This window comes from Gambusia affinis, linkage group LG04, assembly GCF_019740435.1.
Source record: "Gambusia affinis linkage group LG04, SWU_Gaff_1.0, whole genome shotgun sequence".
In the NCBI taxonomy this organism is placed as follows: domain Eukaryota; kingdom Metazoa; phylum Chordata; class Actinopteri; order Cyprinodontiformes; family Poeciliidae; genus Gambusia; species Gambusia affinis.
In genome coordinates, this window is record NC_057871.1 from 25,478,296 (window position 1) to 25,494,105 (window position 15,810).

At 41.7% G+C, this 15,810-nt stretch overlaps 4 protein-coding genes across 4 annotated transcripts; 2 read left to right on the forward strand and 2 right to left on the reverse strand.

The window, feature by feature from the left end:
• Positions 1-742: 742 nt before the first annotated feature.
• On the reverse strand, positions 743-1,231 carry LOC122829452 (histone H2B 1/2-like). The gene has a single exon (XM_044114017.1). The coding sequence runs from the start codon at positions 1,194-1,196 to the stop codon at positions 822-824; it is 375 nt and encodes a 124-aa protein (XP_043969952.1). The 5' UTR covers positions 1,197-1,231; the 3' UTR covers positions 743-821.
• Positions 1,232-1,931: 700 nt separating this feature from the next.
• LOC122830047 (histone H3-like) lies at positions 1,932-4,308 on the reverse strand. Its single transcript, XM_044115083.1, has 2 exons — positions 3,700-4,308; positions 1,932-2,446 (listed from the first exon to the last, which is right to left on the reverse strand). The coding sequence occupies exons 1-2, from the start codon at positions 4,026-4,028 to the stop codon at positions 2,128-2,130; spliced, it is 648 nt and encodes a 215-aa protein (XP_043971018.1). The 5' UTR covers positions 4,029-4,308; the 3' UTR covers positions 1,932-2,127.
• Positions 4,309-4,379: 71 nt separating this feature from the next.
• LOC122830046 (histone H2A-like) lies at positions 4,380-4,922 on the forward strand. Its single transcript, XM_044115082.1, has one exon. It carries the CDS (start codon positions 4,395-4,397, stop codon positions 4,779-4,781), a length of 387 nt encoding a protein of 128 aa, XP_043971017.1. The 5' UTR covers positions 4,380-4,394; the 3' UTR covers positions 4,782-4,922.
• A 2,884-nt stretch (positions 4,923-7,806) lies between these two features.
• Positions 7,807-15,021, forward strand: LOC122829322 (carcinoembryonic antigen-related cell adhesion molecule 5-like). The gene is made up of 10 exons (XM_044113782.1): positions 7,807-7,873; positions 8,935-9,282; positions 9,366-9,590; positions 9,756-10,016; positions 11,325-11,585; positions 12,265-12,525; positions 12,809-13,069; positions 13,193-13,292; positions 13,405-13,450; positions 13,968-15,021. Exons 1-10 carry the CDS (start codon positions 7,807-7,809, stop codon positions 14,058-14,060), a joined length of 1,923 nt encoding a protein of 640 aa, XP_043969717.1. The 3' UTR covers positions 14,061-15,021.
• The last annotated feature ends 789 nt before the right edge of the window (positions 15,022-15,810 follow it).

A 15,810-nucleotide genomic window follows, 5' to 3' on the forward strand; every position in this document is an offset into this window, starting at 1 on the left:
TCTGTTTGGAATCACCAAAAATTACAACTACAGTAAATGTTTTGAGACATTAGCAAAATTTATTTAAATCTAGAAATTGCTTAAAAAGACAAAACTGATCAATTTTTAGATGGAATAATGAATATAAAATGTAGAACTGGAGCAAACTGATCAGTATGCATTGAGCCTTTTAAGGCATTTTGTTTTACAATATTGACACCAAGTCTGTAGAGAAAAATTACAATAAGATCCCACCTGCTAGTTATATGTTTATTCTAAGTTCTGAATATTTCCACCAAGTTAAAACTATTTTGGTTACATGCACAAGGTTGGACATTGTTTTTCACAGCTGCATGGGAATCAGTTTGTTTCCCATGCGTAGGATCCCGTATCCCTTTGTATAAAACTCATGTGTTGTCTCTGACTGACAGAGCTTTTCATCCAGACCTGCTTCATTACTGATTGTCCTACAAGCTCTCTGTATTGTGCACAATATATGAATAAACCTGACAGTGATTTTAACTTAACAGTGCTTGGAAATAGTATTTTTTTCCCCACTACAAAGATTCAAAGAAATAAATGATATCCCATTAGTGACATATGACTGGGTCACTATGGCTATATTTCTAAAACGTATCCAAGTGAAGCTCATTTCCGTTTTCCCACATTACAACAAGTTAGCTTGTTGCTTTATCAGACCTAAAAGTAAATTCAGGTCAGTATTGAAAACTGGACACATTGATGTAGCAGAGGAGTTTTGCTCTTCAGTGTTGTGTGTGTGGCTCTTAAAAGAGCCGTTGTGTTGTTGTGTCCGAGCAGCAGCAGCAGTATTGGCAGCTGGTTTACTTGGAGCTGGTGTACTTGGTGACCGCCTTGGTTCCCTCAGACACGGCGTGCTTGGCCAGCTCACCGGGCAGCAGGAGGCGCACGGCAGTCTGGATCTCCCTGGAGCTGATGGTGGAGCGCTTGTTGTAGTGAGCCAGACGGGAAGCCTCGGAGGCGATGCGCTCAAAGATGTCGTTGACGAACGAGTTCATGATGCTCATGGCCTTGGAGGAGATGCCGGTGTCGGGATGGACCTGCTTCAGCACCTTGTACACGTAGATGGCGTAGCTCTCCTTCCTGGTCCTTCTCTTCTTCTTGCCTCCTTTGCCGGCGGTTTTGGTGACCGCTTTCTTGGAGCCCTTCTTGGGCGCAGACTTGGCGGGTTCGGGCATGTTTCCTCTCTGAGTTTACAGTAAAGACTGAGCAGCAGCGGCGGAGGGAATCTGCTCTTATACAGAGCGAAAGGAAGTCCTCTAGCCCCGCCCCCTGACTGTGATTGGCTGAGCCGGCAAGAAGCCCAGTTCAACAGGAAGATGATTAGTTTCAAATGTTGCGCCAAATTCAACTGAAGAACGAAAACGGCGGCAGGAAACTGAACGTTTTCACGTTCACAGAGCTGTTATATAATATATGAGGGTTTATAGAGATAAATAAAACGGAGCAGAACTAAAACGCAGCAGAAGAGCCGAGTATTAACACCTTTACATATTTTTCTCTCAGTATTTCTTTATTCTTAGCCAGTAATTTTAATTGAAACCAACTAACTGGCGAGTTAATGAAACCAACATCCATGTTTCATTTAAAAACAGTTGTAAAACAGAACACTGCAGCAGTGATTCCCAGTCCGGATCCTCAACGCACACTGCTCTGCAAGTTTTTAAATTTACCAAACAAGAATTTTATGATTAAGAGGATTTTTATTGGGTGACTGCATCAGAAACCAGGGGACATATAAAACATACCTTTGTGTAGAACTTATTATAATGTCTTTTTAACTTGAATGTTCAGCAAACAAATTACTACTAGAACTGATCTCCATATTTCAGGTAATTTTCACTACTAAATAACACTGTATGGATTATAACTGTTTAAAAAAAAAAAAAAAAAAAAAAATATATATATATATATAGGCATACTTTTTATTATGCCTGATGTTATTTAATTCAAACTCCTGGTTCTTCCAGCTAACACAGTTAGCTCAATTACAACCTAAACTGAAAAAGCTTTAGACTTTGACGACATGAACAAGAACTTTTGCCCCATTAGCTGCAGTTGTTTGGCCCTGAAAAGGGCCTTTGTTTCGCTGTAATCAACGCGCTGAGTTTAACCTCCAAAGCCGTACAAAGTGCGGCCCTGTCTCTTCAGAGCGTACACCACGTCCATGGCGGTGACGGTCTTCCTCTTGGCGTGCTCGGTGTACGTAACGGCGTCACGGATCACGTTCTCCAGGAACACCTTCAGCACCCCGCGGGTCTCCTCGTAGATCAGGCCGGAGATTCTCTTGACTCCACCGCGGCGAGCCAGACGGCGGATGGCCGGCTTGGTGATTCCCTGGATGTTGTCACGGAGGACTTTACGGTGGCGCTTAGCGCCTCCTTTGCCCAGACCTTTTCCTCCTTTGCCTCGTCCGCTCATTGTGACACTACGGTGATTCTCTGTAGTAATGAGTCCACAGATGGTTCTGCACAGTTTGTAGCAGTCCTCCGGACGTGTTAGAAGACAGGAGGTTTACCCGAACCTGCTCGGTCTGGGCCTTTCCTTTGGCGCCACCTACCGACCAACATCAGGAGGGAAAATAATTATTTATTGCTGTTTTTGAAGCTCTCCAACATTCATTTAAATGTGATAAAGTTAATAGATGACTATTGAATATATATCATCATGTGGACAGAGGATGTTAGAAAAATCATAAATAAGTGTCTGACAGAAATTATATGCATGATAATAAATGTAGCACAAGATTATGAATGTGGAAAATAAAGAAGGACTAATGGAGTAGGAGAACTACAACATAAATAAAGTTTAATTTCTCAAATAAATACGATTTAAACTTGCTCAGTGCTTTTTCCCTTCATCCCTGCAGCATGGTTAGACATTTCTAAGATTATTGTGATCAACTGAGATCTAACAAGACCAGTCATTTTAAGACAAGTATTTTCTCAAGCATTGTAGATTGAAAATGAAGATTAGTTACAGGTCTGTAATTTATTAAATCCTCTTGATTGAGAGAATATTTCTAAATATAAGTTTAATTACAGCTACTATAGAAGCACTAGAATTGTGTTTACAATGGAAACAGGAATCAAAGGAAACTTTTCTTTAAATGACTGAGATCAGATTCAAGATGAAGGTTTGGATTAAGCCAATATTTTTTTTAGAACTGGGGAATAAAAGTCATAATCAATAATCAAACAAGTTCTATAGCTTCCTCATGAGGATGAAATAATCTCATTTTGGACAGCAGCAAGAATTTTCATTAAGAATCTCACCCGTTTGTCTAAACAGAAATTTAGTCTTTGTGATGTAATTTACATAAAATTTAATTTGTACTGTCTGATGTAATGAACGAGTTTTCTATAAACACTTTTCTTTTGAAAACATTGGCCAGGTTGTAATATATTGCAAGACACAAATATCTGTTATTTTCCGGGTTTTTTTTAGTTTTTAATTTATTAGTTTCATTCATCGTGTTTCCAAACATTTCTGGTCTGAAACCGTGAAAGGAAAAAGCTCTTGAGAAAATGTGTGTGGCTCTGAAAAGAGCCTTTGTGGCTTGAGGCCTGCTGTGTGTGTGTGTGTGTGTGGTCAGCAGCTTAAGCTCTCTCTCCACGGATGCGGCGGGCCAGCTGGATGTCTTTGGGCATGATGGTGACCCTCTTGGCGTGGATGGCGCACAGGTTGGTGTCCTCGAACAGACCCACCAGGTAGGCCTCGCTGGCCTCCTGCAGAGCCATGACGGCGGAGCTCTGGAAGCGCAGGTCGGTCTTGAAGTCCTGAGCGATCTCTCGGACCAGGCGCTGGAAGGGCAGCTTGCGGATCAGCAGCTCCGTGGACTTCTGGTAGCGACGGATCTCCCGCAGAGCCACGGTACCGGGCCTGTAGCGGTGAGGCTTCTTGACGCCGCCGGTAGCCGGGGCGCTCTTCCGGGCCGCCTTGGTGGCCAGCTGCTTTCTGGGAGCTTTGCCTCCGGTAGATTTACGGGCGGTCTGCTTGGTTCTCGCCATGTCTGCTGCTTTCTCTACCGAAACACGGAGAAATATGTCCGAGGCAGCGGAGAGCCGCTGCTGTTAAAGTGTGGGAGCAGCAGGGGGGAAGTGACGCTGCCGGACATGTTGGGCTCCTGATTGGTGAGCGGCTCCTCCTGGAGCTCAGCTCCGCCTAGAGAGCTCCGACCCACGGCTCAGTCCTCGCTGCTCATTGGAGGAAACTCGCTTGAAAAAGTCCACTCAAACTCGCGAGTGTCCCGCTCTGCCGGAAGCTTTTCTGGTTGGTTGTTTCAGAGACTCCCGCTCTCCGCACTCATATAAGACGAGCTTTCAGCCGCTGCTCTACATTTTCCTCGAGTTTGATCTCCAGAAAGAAGCTTCAGGATGAGCGGAAGAGGCAAAACCGGAGGAAAGGCCAGAGCCAAGGCCAAGACTCGCTCCTCCCGCGCAGGACTGCAGTTCCCCGTGGGCCGTGTCCACAGGCTGCTGCGCAAAGGCAACTACGCGGAGCGTGTCGGTGCCGGAGCCCCCGTCTACCTGGCGGCCGTCCTGGAGTATCTGACCGCTGAGATCCTGGAGCTGGCTGGAAACGCTGCCCGCGACAACAAGAAGACCCGCATCATCCCCCGTCACCTGCAGCTGGCCGTCCGCAACGACGAGGAGCTCAACAAACTGCTGGGTGGAGTCACCATCGCCCAGGGTGGAGTGTTGCCCAACATCCAGGCGGTGCTGCTGCCCAAGAAGACCGAGAAGGCCGCCAAGACCAAGTAGAGCTGCTGGCCGTCAACACTGCGGGACCGCAGACCCACAAAGGCTCTTTTAAGAGCCACTCACCTATAATCTTTTGACCAATACACTCCTATGAGTTTTTTTTCTTATTTTGTTTATGGATCATGTTGGCCCATAATCCACATTCAACTATTAAATCATCTCAGAAATATACATTTAGAATCACAACGCCCCATGTGTTTTTTTTCCTCTGGAAGATTCATAGCCTCTAAATTACTTTACAACTGGGAAACATTTTGCCTTTAGACATATTTATATTTTTCCTTCATGTTGCCAAGTGAGTCACTAGATAATTGAACATTAAAATATTTCTCAACCTCAGACTTTATCTCCTAAAATGTCTGTTCTGGTCCAAACTTCTTGAAAACCAGATGAAAATTTGAATCGGAGTCTCTACTTATTATTATTATATATCATTAGCAGTAGTAGCAGTATAGTAGTGGGGTAATGTCCACCCCACTACTCCCTCTTTCCCATAGAACAAAATCTCTTCTTTTAATAAATAACTTCACAGAAACCACACAGTCATCTTCAAGAGAAGGGCATGGGGGGCTTTTTAACTTAATATAAATACATGTTTAACCTTTCAAATGAAATAACCACATTTATTAAAACAAAATAAATAACAATGACATAAACAGTCACATGTACAGTGGTGTGAAAAAGTGTTTGCCCCCTTTCTCATTTCCTTTTTTTTTTTTGCATGTTTGTCACACTTAAGTGTTTTGGAACATCAAACCAATTTAAAAAATAGTCAAGGACAACACAAGTAAACACAAAATGCAATTTGTAAATGAAGGTGTTCATTATTAAAGGAGAAAAAAATACCAAACCATCATGGCCCTGTGTGAAAAAGTGATTGCCCCCCTACACCTAATAACTGGTTGGGCCACCGTTAGCAGCAACAACTGCAACCAAGCGTTTGCGATAACTTGCAATGACTCTTTTACAGCGTTCTGGAGGAATTTTGGCCCACTCATCTTTGCAGAATTGTTCTAATTCAGTTACATTACAGGGTTTTCGAGCATGAACAGCCTTTTTAAGGTCATACCACAACATCTCAATAGGATTCAAGTCAGGACTTTGGCTAGGCCACTCCAAAGTCTTCATTTTGATTTTCTTCAGCCATTCAGTGGTGGACTTGCTGGTGTGTTTAGGATCATTGTCCTGCTGCAGAACCCAAGTTCGTTTCAGCTTGAGTTCACGAACAGATGGTCGGACATTCTCCTCCAGGATCTTTTGGTAGACAGCAGAATTCATAGTTCCATTTATCACAGCAAGTCTTCCAGGTCCTGACGCAGCAAAACAGCCCCAGACCATCACACTACCACCACCATATTTTACTGTTGGTATAATGTTCTTTTTCTGAAATGCAGTGTTCCTTTTACGCCAGACGTAATGGGACACACACCTTCCAAAGAGTTCCACTTTTGTCTCATCGGTCCACAGAATATTTTCCCAAAAGACTTGGGGATCATCAAGATGTGTTTTGGAAAAATTGAGACGAGCTTTAATGTTGTTTTTGCTCAGCAGTGGTTTTCTTCTTGGAACTCTGCCATGCAGGCCATTTTTGCCCAGTCGTTTTCTGATGGTGGAGGCCTGGACGCTGACCTTAACTGAGGCAAGTGAGGCCTGCAGTTCTTTGGATGTTGTTGTGGGGTCTTTTGTGACCTCTTGGATGAGTCGTCGCTGCGCTCTTGGGGTAATTTTGGGCGGCCGGCCACTCCTGGGAAGGTTCACCACTGTTCCATGTCTTCGCCATTTGTGGATAATGGCTCTCACTGTGGTTCGCTGGATTCCCAAAGCTTTGGAAATGGCTTTATAACCCTTTCCAGACTGATAGATCTTAATTACTGTCTTTCTCAATTGTTCCTGAATTTCTTTGAATCTCGGCATGATGTGTAGCTTTTAAGGATCTTTTGGTGGACTTTACTGTGTCAGGCAGCTCTTATTTAAGTAATGTCTTGATTGAAAACAGGTGTGGCAATAATCAGGCCTGGGTGTGGCTAAAGAAATTGAACTCGGGTGTTAAAAACCACAGTTATAGTATATTTTAACGAGGGGGGCAATCACTTTTTCACACAGGGCCATGATGGTTTGGATTTTTTTTCTCCTTTAATAATGAAGACCTTCATTTACAAATTGCATTTTGTGTTTACTTGTGTTGTCCTTGACTATTTTTTAAATTGGTTTGATGTTCCGAAACACTTAAGTGTGTCAAACATGCAAAAAAACAGGAAATGAGGAAGGGGGCAAACACTTTTTCACACCACTGTAAGTGTTAACGATTCACCAGAAAATTCTGAGTAATTCTGCTCAAATTTGCATAAAAGTCAAGTCATAAATTGTAGAAATTTAAGGAACTAGAAGTTGTTATGGTTTTTTTAAATCCAAAATTACACTGGTGTTTGAGACGTAATCTATTTGCAAGGGAAACAGCATGCTTCTTATGCTATTAATAACACAAACATATTTGTGTACATGAGTGAGAGTGATTCAGAAGTGTCTGTAAAAACCCTGCCTGGTTTTTCTCAGTAAGTTCCAGCTTCCTGGTTTAATGTCGTCTCCTCCGTAACTTTTCTCTTTCTACTTTGACAATAAAAACAATTCTTTTCAATTCGTGAAGAGCAGTAGTGAGCAGAACCTTTACACGGAAACGAATAAGAACTTGGTTTGTTGCTGGCATTAATTTCAACCACATAAAAAAAAAAACACCACCACATTAATGCAATCTTAGATTACTTTAAATCTCATCTTGTAGGAATTCATTTCAGCCTATTTAAAAGGTGAACTACAGGACAACCCAGATATCAGCAGATGCACGACCTGGTTAATTTATTTGTTTGAATTCAAATGGTGTGAAACTAAGTGGGGCTATTTGAGCTGCTCTGTACAAACCACAGACCACAGAGGAAATGTGACTTCGCTGGCATCAGTGCTGAAGGTCGAATGATTTACGGTCATCATTTATCAGCTTCATGAAGACGTGAAGACATCACAAAAAGAGATGGAGGGGAAAGCCAGGCGTCGGACTGCAGTGGCTGCGTTACTTCTGGCATCTCTCTCCGTGTCAGGTACTGTGTGTGTTTTGCTCCTTTATCTGTCCATTAAATACAGCAGAGCCACAGGGGGACGTGTGGAGTACATCATGGGGGCTACTGACAGAAATGGTCTGGATAGAGTCGGTTTGCTTACACAGAAGTACTCGTGTATTGTCTTTTTTTTTTTCTTTTGTGAATTAAATCGTCCTGAAGACGCGAAGTTGTCTGCAAAATGTTTTTGTATTGCACAACCTCAGAAATCTTTGGAAACACGAACGCTGTGTGATTTTTTTTAATTACTGGTCTTTATTGTGAATTCAAATGTTGAAACATGCAAAAGTGTCTTGCACCTATTCACAATGCTCTGAAATATTAGAGACGTGAATAGCATCAGATGTGGATTACTAACGAGAATGCTAATATTGAGTAATATTCAGAGATGAGAGGGGCGGGGGTGAAAATAAGTCCATACTTATATGGTACATATGCGGTATATGTGGTAAAAGTGAATAAATTGCAGATATATTTGCACTGAGATATTTCATAAATTGTACAAATTGGGTTTGTAGCATTTTTTTAATGACAAAACAGAGGATTTCCTTTTTACCTACATTTGTTATTCCAATTCTACAATCAGTCAACTCTGTGATTCTGCTGAATTTCACTGATAATTTCTACGTATTTATTGTGATTGAGCCAAAGCACCAAGGACGGATTCAGAGAGTTTCTGCCTGTAAAATCAGTTTTATCAGGATTGTTTTTAGGCTTAAACATCCTAAACATGAATTTTAATACATTTTGCCTATTTTTTAAAAATAAATATCAGAAACTGTGGTGGAATATTGTTTGAATGTCCTGAAGATGTGAAAATTGGTAGACTACGTTTAACGTCTAACACACTAAAACAGATCACTCTTGAGAAAGTATTTCCATCCACTTGTCTCCAGGCACTAATATTCAAACAAACACAAGTGACTCATATCAGCAAGAACAAAAATAAACCCAAACCTATTAACCGATATTCATCCTGGGTTGTGCATTTTTGTCCTGTTTGTTTACCTCATTCCGATTCTTTTGTTGCTGATGTGTTGCAGGGGTCAGGGGTCAGAAAGGCTGGAGTGTGACCTACCTTCCCTCACAGATCTGCGCCATAAAAGGCTCAACGGTGGACTTGCAATGCAGCTACACACATCCAGACAGAGAGGGCGATACGGTCATAGAAGTTACAGACCAAGTATGGTTCACCAAAGAGGAAGGTGCTGCTCCTGTGGATCTGAAAGCTGACCCAGAGTACGCAGGTCGGATAGAGTATAAAAATGGCTGCTCTGTGGCTATCAGGGACGTAAGAGAGAGTGACTCCGCTGTCTACAAGTTCAGATTCATAACCAATCACCAAAGAGGAAAATACACCGGCTTGCCAGGGGTCACTTTGTCAGTCTCTGGTAATATTTAATCCTACTTTGTTGATTTTACTGTGTTAAATGATCACATGGTTTTAGTTTCTGTTGTGTTGTCTTGAATTCAGCCGTCGAGCTGCAGGTGGTCAAATGTGAGCGCAAACAGAGCGGCACTCTGGCAGAGCTGACGTGCAAAAGCAAATGTCTGCCTGACCAACATCCTTACATCTGGATCAAGAACGGGCAGGACGTTTTGACGCAGACCTCCTCGTCTTTTTCGCACACGTTTTCGGACGCGGACCGCGTTTCGTGCGCCGCGGAAGGACACAGACAGTCCCCGTCTCCGGCAGTGTGTCAGTTGAGTTTTACACGTTGCTTTGAAGATTCATGTTGGTGATGTAATGTAATAAAACAACTCTGTTGATTCAATACAAAAGAACATTTTAATTTGGTTGTTCAATAAATATGATATGCTTAGCGTTGCAAAGCACCATAGCGGTTTGTGTTTTCTATTCCAGATATGCCAAATCTTCCCTCGGTGTCGCTGAGTTCCTCCGGTCACATTGTGGAGGGCGACCCATTAACTCTAACTTGTTCCAGTGATGCTAATCCAGCAGCTACATACACCTGGTACAAGAAGGACGCTTCTGGTCCTCTCAGCAAAGACTCACAACTCGTCTTCACGTCCATCCAGTCCTCTGACTCTGGAGAGTATTATTGTAAAGCTGAGAACGTGCTGAGAATGAAGACATCTAAAGTCGTCTTTATTGACGTAAAATGTAAGTAAGTAAATTATCATGGGGGGCTTGTAGAGGTTTTCTCAACTTACTCTTAGTGTTGAATTCACACCAGTCTGGTTTATGAGTGGAGGTGTGAATATGTCATCGAACTCTGATGGACACCAAAAATGCCTAAAATCCTATGTCTCGGTTCAAATCGAAGTGAGATCTGTTGCGGTTCATATGTGAACGCAAGAGGACAGGAGAACACTCCAAAAGCGAACTATAGCTCAAAGCATTCTGGGTCAATAGAGCCAAAATAAATGCACAAGTCTAGCACTACAGGGAGAAATGGCTCGTGGCTTTTTTTTTCTTTTTTTTTTTTACCACAGGCAAATGAGAAGTCCTACAACCTTTAAAATTGGACACAACTCCATTTTCGGTTACAGTTTATGAAGAAGGAAGTTGCACTGGTCTTCTTTGGGGGTTTTCGAGACAGACCCTTCCGTAGTTCTTGGTGCGGTGCAAGAACAGGTTGTTCAATCAGTTTGGATTGTTTGACGTAGTGCAGCATGAAAGCGAGTCGCAGCAGCTGAAAATATAACAAACCTAGCAACCGTGGTCCCCAAACAAACCCAGTTGACTAAGTTGACTTCACACCTTTCTTCAAATGTTTCTTCTTCATGTCTGAGCGACAATGCTGAACTACATGCATTTCTGTTTTGACACCAGCCGCCCGACTTCCTATGTTGTTTTGTCACCTAAAATGCTTCAGCTGCCACTTGGAAATGTTTTTTTGGTTGTTTCTGGAGGCAGCAGCGGAAAAAAGCTGCTAAGTTGAACTTCAGTTTGCCACCAAACTGTTAAAGCAAGTAGTATCAAGGAGGATTTTGTAGAAAAATCTCCAAAGATTGCAAATACTGTAAGTTAGAGTAAATAATGTAGGGTGTTTCCTGAATGGAACCAGTGTTTGGTTTGGATCTCTGTTTTCAGTTGCACGCCACACTCAGTAGAGGGCAGTGTGGTTTCTTTTTCTGGTTGCTAGAGAAATTTCTAGAAGTTAAAAAAAGATGTACAGGGAGAGGTTCTTTTCTTAACCCCTTCAGGATAAAGCGGCCAGTGAGGAAAATAATTAGTATTTTACGTGTTTAGTTGTGCTAAAAGTATAAATTTGTGGAACTTAAACAAGAAATAAGCATATTTTTAGGAGTAGTTATTTTTTTGTTGTTGTTGGTTTTTTTTCACAATTGGACACCATTACCATGTTTCCAAACACTCATACTCTAGCATAAGCTAAAAAATAAAATAAAAAGATTGACACAGAGGTTATCCAAATGCTAAAATGCTTTCCTTTTTTTCCTCTTTTAGATCCACCTAGCTTCCCCGTTGTTTCACATAGTTTTTCAGGTGAAGTAGTGGAAGGAAACTCGGCGACTTTGACTTGTAGCGCTGATGCTAATCCAGCAGCTACATACACCTGGTACAAGAAGGACGCTTCTGGTCCTCTCAGCAAAGACTCACAACTCGTCTTCACGTCCATCCAGTCCTCTGACTCTGGAGAGTATTATTGTAAAGCTGAGAACGTGCTGAGAATGAAGACATCTAAAGTCGTCTTTATTGACGTAAAATGTAAGTAAGTAAATTATCATGGGGGGCTTGTAGAGGTTTTCTCAACTTACTCTTAGTGTTGAATTCACACCAGTCCGGTTTATGAGTGGAGGTGTGAATATGTAATCGAACTCTGATGGACACCAAAAATGCCTAAAATCCTAGGTCTCGGTTCAAATCGAAGTGAGATCTGTTGCGGTTCATATGTGAACGCAAGTGGACAGGAGAACACTCCGAAAGCAGGAAGCGAACTATAGCTCAAAGCATTCTGGGTCAATAGAGCCAAAATAAATGCACAAGTCTAGCACTACAGGGAGAAATGGCTCGTGGCTTTTTTTTTTTCTTTTTTTTTTTTTACCACAGGCAAATGAGAAGTCCTACAACCTTTAAAATTGGACACAACTCCATTTTCAGTTACAGTTTGTGAAGAAGGAAGTTGCACTGGTCTTTGGGGGTTTTTGGGACAGACCCTTCCGTAGTTCTTGGCGCGGTGCAAGAACAGGTTGTTCAATCAGTTTGGATTGTTTGACGTAGTGCAGCATGAAAGCGAGTCGCAGCAGCTGAAAATATAACAAACCTAGCAACCATGGTCCCCAAACAAACCCAGTTGACTAAGTTGACTTCACACCTTTCTTCAAATGTTTCTTCTTCATGTCTGAGCGACAATGCTGAACTACATGCATTTCTGTTCCTCTTTTAGATCCACCGAGCTTCCCTGTTGTGTCACATAGTTTTTCAGGTGAAGTAGTGGAGGGAAACTCGGCGGCTTTGACTTGTAGCGCTGATGCTAATCCAGGAGCTACTTACACGTGGCACAAGGAACAGGAAGCCAATCCTCTCAGCAAAGGCCCAAAACTTGTTTTCAAGTCTGTTCAGTTGTCTGATTCTGGAAGATATTTCTGCACGGCTGAGAACTTTCTCAACAGGACGACTTCGGACGACATCTTAATTGACGTGGAATGTAAGAAAAATCTTTTCCTTTTAAATAAGATACTTCAGATATACTGGTTTTTATGCATGAAGATTCCTGCCATCTCAAAAAGATGGCAAAAATTCTCATACATACTATTGCTGAAATGTCTAAATATTTTAAAATGCCTTAATTAAACAAACAGAAAACAGTTCTTGCCAAAGCATTGTGACCAAGACCACACAGTGGCCTATTAGGGCCGTTGGAGATGGAGGGAAGGAAGGAGTAGAAGATTTTCATTAAAAAACTGACATGTACTCTCATCTTCATCCAGATGCTCCAAAGCTTCCCTCGGTCTCACTGAGTCCGTCTGGTGAGATCATGGAGGGCATTTCACTGACGCTCACCTGCATCAGCGATTCAAACCCCGCCGCTGATTACACCTGGTTCAAAGAAAATGAGAAAACGCCACAAGGTTCAGGACAAAATCTCACCATCACAAATATCGGCCGACAGCATAGTGGCCTTTACTACTGCGAAGCTCACAACAGCAGAGGGAGTCACAAATCTGCCATACATCTTACTGTTGCTGCAAGTAAGTCAGCAAAGGCATCCGTTTCTTTTATCTATCGATGCAGATGGCATGTCCATTTCTGTTCACGTTTTGCGTTTCTATTTCTATTTTCCATTAAAATATTGCCTTGTCTAATCTTTCTAGGGTACAGAAACATGACTTTCAAGATAATGAACATCATAAAATTGGCTGTAGCTGCACTGCTGCTGCTGATTCTACTGTTGGCTGCTTCTCTTTGGACGAGGTAATATCAGCAAACACGTGTAGTTCCACTACTTTTTTCATATCCATTTCCTGACCTCTAAGGATATACTTTTGTCCGTTTGTTGTTGAAATACTGGGTTTGCTTGACTCAGGAAGAAGAAGCCAACTGAATCGAAGGAACACGTCGAGAACATAGAGGTAAGACATCCATTTGGTAAAATAAAAAACTATTTATATGTAATAATAAAGAGGTTCAACTTCCTGCACTGATGGTAGAGACTCTGTCATTCAGCGATGATCTTCTTAATTGATAATCTTAGTTGTGAAGGCAACTGGACTTTTTCTTTTGCTTCTTCAGTCCTGAACATGGTTGGAAGTTAAAAGGCTCATAAATATTCAGAGCAATAAAGGAAAAAAAAAAATCCCTGTCTCGTTAGCTTGCGCATCTTTTGGCGTCATTTCCTGACCTGCAACTTATAAGCCTGTCACATCCGGATGTGACAGGCTCTAAACAATTTCTAATGTTTAGAAATTAAGACGCCTTTTGCACGAGAGATGAAACATATTTAAGAGACGAGAAAAGACGTCCAAATGCCATGCGAGATAAAAACTTAAAATAGCCCGATGGGAGCTAATGCAATACCTTTGATGTCAGCATAAACAGCAAAATTTTAATAAACCGTTTTAATTATCACCATTTGATTCCCTGTGACAGCTGGACTTGTGTCCTGAATATGAGAACATCTCGACCTTGAGAGCCTTTGTTGCATCGCAGGAGGAGAGAGAGAAGCAAACCAACCCAACATGAAACCAAGTCAAGTTACGACTTTATGGGTTGAGGACATGATTCCAATTCATGACACAAAATGAGATCTCAACCAAAAACGATGACATCTGATGGCAGAAAGAAACATTTTCAAACGGTGGCTATATGTCTATGTTTTATGCCTTATGTTGGCTACCTTGTAAACGTAGCTGGATAAAGTCAAGTTAATAATTTAATAGTGGTGTACCTTCCAATTACTTAATGCCTAATTATATTTAGACATTTTAACTACTGTTTCATTTAAATCTGTGGGAGCGGCTGAAGGGCAAACAACCTGCGATCTAGAGGTCAAGTGAAGTAACACGGTGTGCCGCTGTGAAGCAAACTGGACAATGTGGATTCAATCCTTTCAAAAAGTAATTTCATTTTTGTGTTGTTGTGATGTTTCGTCCTCTACGTAAAATATTGTTTATCCTAAATACATTTCATGTAGTGCATGGCCACCCAATGTGAGTGCTGCATAAGAACAATGTAATAAAATCTGTAAATAAATACACATGGTGACACCGTCGAGGTGAGACCACGTGTAGAAATGTTCAGATGTTTATAGCAGGTGTCCTAACAAAAATGTCCATGTCGATCTGTCCTGCCTGAAACATGCAGACCGGAGTTACATCATTTTGAGAATCAGCTGGTCCAGTCCAGCTGTCCTTCCTGTACAAGTTTTCTGTTTCTGTGTTTAAAGTGCCATATTTTCCAGACTATAGAGCGCACCTCACTATGAGCCACACCCCCAAAGTTCTTTAAAGAAAACTGGAAAGTACATATATAAGCCGCACCGGGGGGACTGGTATCACCGCAGCTCTCAGTTTTCCACCTTAATAAATCTGCTATTAAGGATGCAGCCCTGCATCTCCAACGCCGAACCATGGATTCGTTCACCCAGAGCTTAGCGATTATCGATCTGTACTGCCAGATTGATAACCTTCAACTTAAAAGCTGCATCATATTCTTTGTGTTGTTTCCATAATGAGGGGGTTTGAGTTTGAAAACATTCCTGCCTGCTGCTAGCACGTGCTTGTTCTAAATGAAAATCAGCGCTTTCTTCTTTAATTTCCAACCTTGACTTCCAATGATTTAGTTCCTGCTAAAGCGCCCCCTGGTGGTAGAAGAAAAGCCGCACCGGGCTAAACGCCACATTGTTCAAAGTGTGGGAAACAAGTAGCGGCTTATAGTCTGAAAAATACGGTAAATGTTTCCTGAATTGGATCTGTAGTTTCTAACATAATGACTGTTATCTTCACAAGCTAGACTGTTCCACTGTGAAGAGAGGAATGTTGTTCAGTAGCTCCATTTCCACTGACCAAATAATGACGGGATTTGATGTTTTGAAAATACATTTTCTCAAAGGAAACATGGCAATTTTGAGAAAATGAGTCTTGTTTTATGAAAAAAACTTTTGACACCTAGGAGGAGGTGGTTGTTTTTTTTTTTCCTTCAAAATTGTTTTATTTATACAATTATTTATACAATAATGCAATGGAAACTTTTTTTTTTTTTTTTTGCTACACAACAGTCACAATCAGCAGCCGCTGGCACAAACCACAAAGACGAAGACAACGGGAAGTGGTAGAAGGATGATGTTCTTTCACGACTTTACTGTTGACCAAACCTATTCGCACGTTATTTGAGTTGAGTTTCTTATTTGATGGAAACACCACATTTACAAAGTTGTGTTTATTCCACATTAGTGGAATATTGGCGACGTTTTGTGTCCATTCACAGCTGGTGA